At 34.2% G+C, this 5,874-nt stretch overlaps 1 protein-coding gene across 1 annotated transcript; it reads right to left on the bottom strand.

Annotated features, from left to right (window-relative positions):
• Positions 1 to 4,049: 4,049 nt before the first annotated feature.
• LOC113766486 (gibberellin 20 oxidase 1-D-like) lies at positions 4,050 to 5,595 on the bottom strand. The gene is made up of 3 exons (XM_027310674.1): positions 5,045 to 5,595; positions 4,606 to 4,927; positions 4,050 to 4,331 (listed from the first exon to the last, which is right to left on the bottom strand). Exons 1-3 carry the CDS (start codon positions 5,593 to 5,595, stop codon positions 4,050 to 4,052), a joined length of 1,155 nt encoding a protein of 384 aa, XP_027166475.1.
• Between the last annotated feature and the right edge of the window lie 279 nt (positions 5,596 to 5,874).

Here is a 5,874-nt window from a genome sequence, read left to right as displayed (position 1 = left end):
TGGTGTTTTTAAGTGCAAATGCATTGGAAGGTCCTTTTTATCTCCTTTCTGCTTTTAATTCCCAAGTTCATGCAACTTATTTGGATGTTTGGAGTTTTTTTAATTTTTGGTTTTCTTTGTGTATGTTTATTGAATTCCTTGGTAATTTGTTTGCAATTTTGTGATTGTCTGCTCCTTTAATGTGACATAAATAGTTAGACTTTTAGTTGGATTCCTAACTTGCGCCCGTCTACTTGGAGTTTAGCGGATTTTCTTGAATCTTTTATGCTCGAGACGTGCTTGATGATAGACTAAAAGAAAACTTTGATTAGTGGTTTTGTTGAGAGTCAAAGATGTGTGGTATTGTGCAATTAGTGATAAAGGGAGAGCAAATTAGGCTCCAATGGGCATTTCGAAAAGAGGTTTAGAGATCTTAGTGTTGGTTTTTGCTAATTTATCTCCCTCTTTTTTTATTTTTTTTCCTATTTGTTGCGAGTTCTAGTGCATGTACTGTGTGCATAAGGGTGTAAGAGATAGAAGTTAGTGTTCAAACACTACCGCAAGCCAGCCTAACTTCTAGAGAAGAAGAGGATTGTCAGGAACCAAAGTTAGAAGACTAGAATTAAGAATTAAATGAGAGAGAGAAAGAGATTAGGAGGAGGAAAAGAGAAAGGCAAAATAAAGAAGATGAATAAGCGAGAGAATTTGCATTTCACTAAAACTGATCAATGATTACAATTAAGTAGTACAAACACTATTTATAAAATTACTCAATACATCTCAGCCATCCGATCCTCTAGAATTAGGATCATGACAATATCCCTCCTTTAAAAGGACATTGTCCTCAAGGATTGAGATTATCAATGATACTGCATAGCTTGACCTTTAAAAGAATATGACCAAAGGAGCAGCCTATATTAATTTGTTTTCGAAGTCTTGAGGTCAATTTGGAAGTTGCCACCTAGTAGATATTCCTATCCTCCTGTATCCCATGAAATTCTCTCTTCCAAAAGTTTGTAGCCTTGAATTGAACTCCTTATTGTAGGCCTAGTTCTTACAACTATCAAAATCTTAGACATACCATAAACTTCTATGAAAATATCTTGTCCTTGTTCAAATTTAATTTGGACATAGTCTACCTCCACTTGATTAGTGAAACAAGTCTCTAAATGTTTAGGAGACTTGATCTGAAATGAGAACTCAACTGCATGTTTACAAGTGCAACTCAATAATTTGAATATCTTGCAACCTTGCAACCAAGTGTATATTGATACAAACCAAAAGTTGCTATTTACCTGAGGATATTCCCACTTTCATTTCTTCCCTAAGATTGATCCCTCTAGAGTCAACATCAACAAAAGCCTGATAGGGTGTATGTTGTTGGTATATTTATGATTATTTTCCTCTTGATTGTAGTCAAATACTATTTTAATTGATTGATTCTACTTATATTTGGTATTTGGTGCCAATCGTAGGGAGATGGAGTAAAAAGTAATAAAACGGGTAATTTTCTAAGAATTACTATCAAATCTAGAGAAGTCGGGATTCACACGCAAGGCAGTTTCCCAATTCAAGTTAAACTCTCAAGAAGCATGTTTCCAAATGCAATTGGGAAATGATTTAGATTGTTAGGAAATTATCTTAGGAAAAGTAGGAAGTTTCTTTTACTTTGAAAGCTACAAAATAGGAGTAATAAAGGCTGACTATTAGTACTTGGAAATGGCAACGATTCTGATCAGTGAGGGGAGTCTTTGATAAACTGCTAGTCGCGGCACTAAGACGGAACCACGCAAGCTTTTCTCTTTCTTTTTCTTTTCTTTTGCTTTTCTATCATGGAACTTCATACAACTTTCATTCACGAAATTGCGTGGGTTACTTTGAATGAAGAGTAATTAATTTCTTTTTCTAGTCAAGGAGTAACAAAGGATTTGATTCATCTACAAATGTGAGATCATTAGTATTCGTATGTTTTTTGATTTAATTTTTCATGGATGTTTTGTTATTTGAATATTAGGACCCGATATTTAATTGAACTTAAAAAACTAATACCAGTTAAATCCGTAATTGCTTAATTATTTTAAATTAGTGGCAGCTAATGTGATTGGTTTCATATTAGGGAAACATGTGATCTAATTTAAATAAACACTGGTAGCGTTTTTATTAATTAGAACAGAGCTTTTTTAGTTCCTAATGCAATCAAGAGATTAAATTCTACGGGCATGCCTAGAATTGTTTCTTGATTAGAAAAGTAGTTAATGGGCGTACCTTAACTATCGAGACGATAAGGAAAAATTGGTTGTTTATCGCGTGTATGGCAACTATAATCTGTTTATTAACGAATAGATGAAATAATTCTTGCATCGATGAATAGTTATATGAATCACTTCCGGAGTTATATCCTTGGCTAGAACTTCACTATTCCTGATTTAAATATAATTTACTTTAGCTTAGGTATTTTTATTTCTGTTGAGTAGTTAATTTTAATTCTCTAGAACCCCTCTAATTGGTTTTGCTTGGAAAGAAACGAATTTTCCTCAATCCCTGTGGAGACGACACTACTTACTACTATATGCAAATTTTTATTTTTCTTGAGTAGATTTTTGTTATTACACAAACTCGACACCTATCAAAGCCAACGACTTAATCTTCCTCATCTCAAATTGGTTTCTATTAGGATGAATAGGGACCCAAGCTCCTACCAGAGCTATGTTGAGGGATTGCTTAAAGTTTAAAGCATACTTTATGCCTAGTCTAATTCTTCTGCCCTTCATTTCGGTTGTCTTTGAGTAATCAAGTCTCCGGTTGGGTGACCACTATCATCAAGATTTTTTGTAGGAAGTTAAATCCTTTCCGTACTGTACAAAACAATTTGCCATTAGAAAATTTAGGCTCAAAGACGTTGAAAGAAACTCAACCTGAGAATCTGCTATATCATCATTCTCCACATCTATCATAGACTTAGCAAATGAAGTATGTGCATTAGTACCCCTCAATAAACTTCCTTGATTCCTTATTGAGAAAAATTTTATCAATGTAGCTCTTTCTATGTACATGACAGTTGGCCCTTCCAACAATAAGGAAATTTGACCTGACCACTTCTTCTTTTTTTTTGGAATTTTGTTGTCCGTTACGGATGCATAATAAATAAAACCTTAAACTATTATGGAATTTGACTATATTTTGTTACCTCAAGCAACCCTTTCTTGAATTTGGCAACATCTGAAACTTTCTCATTTTTTGTATGTAAGGCATCATTCAATTTTGAAAGTTCATGGGTACTTTTAACTTTATGAGTGAGTACGGATTGAGCTCTCTAAGTCAAGAATGGCCCTAAATGGTTGCCAAAAGGCAAAGTAGACAACTATTCCTCTGAACAAGGAAAAGTTAAATTGTCATCAGGAAGGCCATTAAAGCTCTTTATTCATGAAAATTACATATTGCACTAGTTGTCTTGGGTTAGCCTCCTCTCCACTAACTGGAGAAGATTTTCTCTCTATTACATTTAAATAAATATAATTTTTGAAAAATAAAAACATCCATATTATATTCTCCAATTGGTTAAAGTAATACAAAAGTTGAAATTAAATTGATTAAATATTACTATTGGATCTAATTTTATAAATTTCACAGTAATTTTGACCCATTTTTCACTATCAAAATATCTTGTGCAAATTGAATTATAAAATATTCGTAAATGAGCTTAATTTTCGGGTATGTTGATCTACTTGTGAAAATAAAATTATTGTGAAAAAAATTACTTGTATAAATATAAAAAATAGATAAATGAAGAGAAAAATAAAAAATATATAAATGGAGAGAAATTTAATAGAGAAGGTCTCATCCCCAATTGTCTCATATATTATAGTTTACACTCGATGGTAGAACACCAAGTATATATAACTGCAATACAACCCTCCATCATCACAGGCTTTGTGGTGGGTTGCTTTATTTCTAACTCTTTAAGGGGCTGATATCCATCTTTTTTTTTTTTTAAATTTCCTGTCACCTTCACCTAGACTTCTTAAGTCTAGCACGCTTAATTTTGTTTGCAAACTATTTGGCTTGACTAATTAAGCAGCCATTTTTGGAGCATCCCTTTGGCATATCAGCCATTTCGCAAAAGCATCCAAGGTTTTCATATCAGCTCTGTAATGTTTCTGAGTGAATTCAAGCAGCTCTGACCATGTAAAATCTGGAAACATCCTTGGATTATCAGAAGATACCAATTCTTCTGGGGGGCTTACAACGTTATCCATTTTGGGACACAGGAAAAATGCAATAGATTTTCTTGGAGTTCGAGAGTTCACAATGGCCCTATGCAAGCAACTTTTGTAGATTCCATTTGAAAGAGCCTGAAAGACATTAGTCCCCAATAAGTATTTCAGTCCCAATGCAATTAACAAACCGAACATTTTGAGCAAAATGAACATTTTTTTTTCCTAAACAAACAAGAATTCTAAAAAGAACAATAAGCGAACAAACTTATTCTATTTCATTTTTTTTCTTTTTCAAAACAATCTTTTGAAGAAATCAAACATTCAAAATAAGAACTAGAACGAAGCAGTAGATTAGACAAGGAAAGAGCTAACTGCAATGACACCAAGGGATTACTATACTATAACTCACCATGAATGTGTCGCCAATATTGACAACGAAAGCCTCAGGGTCAGGAGGAACGGAGTGCCATTTTCCATTGACATACACTTCAAGGCCTCCAACATGATCCTGATGAAGAATCGTCAAGGATGTAGGGTCAGTATGAGGACCTGTTCCAAGAGTTAGATCAGGTTTTTGGCATGGAGGATAGTAGTTTAATCTCATTATTGAATCATTTTCTGCAAAGAATTCTCTGAAATGTTTCGCTTTTACTCCAAGACTGGTTCCCAAAAGCTCCATAATTTTAAGAGATAGACTACTCATGGCTTCACTATACTTCTGGAACACCTTCCTAAAGACAGAGACAAGAAAAAGCAATACATCATCAAAAGTATGAAAGCAAAAAAAAAAAAAAGCTTTTATTGTACTAAGAAGAAAAATAACTAGTCGCATGTGTGCAATTTCATACCCAGATTCTCTAAAATCTTCACCCATTGCATCCAAGAAGTAGCTTTCAACAATGTTTGGGGCCTGTTGACCTTCAGCACAATATCGAAACGAGAGTGTTTCTTTCCATGGAAGTTTGGAGGAGAACCTATTAGTGAAGCTGCTAGCATAACCACAATGATCTCCAAGCTTTCTCTGGACTCTTTGCTTTTCTTGCAGTGGCCTATCAAAGAAGAAATCCAAGCACTTGTGGGATGCTCCTAGGAGTTGCAAGTCCATCCCATGATTAACCACAAGAAAGAAACCATGTTCAAGACATGCTTGCTTTACTAGCTTAGTTGTGGTGGAGACAGCGACAGGGTTCCCAGAGAGGAAGCCATTCAAATCTATACATGGCACATGAAGCATTGGGGGAGGTTCAAGACTAGGCTTTTCCTCATCAGGCCATATGAACTCATAGGGAATGTCAGATTGGTTTTGGAGAAAAGGTGCATCAAAGACAAGTGACTTTTGTTCACCTTTAGCTTCATTTGTTGCTGGAGATGATGATAACTGATTTTTAGCACTAGACATTGCCAAATTAATATATTTGATTTTGGCAATTGGCAGTTGATATTGCCTCTGTATATGTATGTATATATATAAGTTGATGGTAGGTAGAGAAGACAATGTTACCATAACCATTCATCCTTCCATATCTTTAGCTAATACACGGAGATGGATAAGTAATAATAACTTATACGGATATCTATGGAAAAAAATCTGGATTTAAATGCATGGTTGAATCATTTTTAATATATTTGATTTTGGCAATTGGCAGTTAATGTTGCCTCTGTATATGTATGTGTATAT

This window comes from Coffea eugenioides, chromosome 3 (assembly GCF_003713205.1).
Source record: "Coffea eugenioides isolate CCC68of chromosome 3, Ceug_1.0, whole genome shotgun sequence".
NCBI classification, from domain to species: domain Eukaryota; kingdom Viridiplantae; phylum Streptophyta; class Magnoliopsida; order Gentianales; family Rubiaceae; genus Coffea; species Coffea eugenioides.
This window is presented reverse-complemented; position numbering and strand designations above follow the sequence as displayed.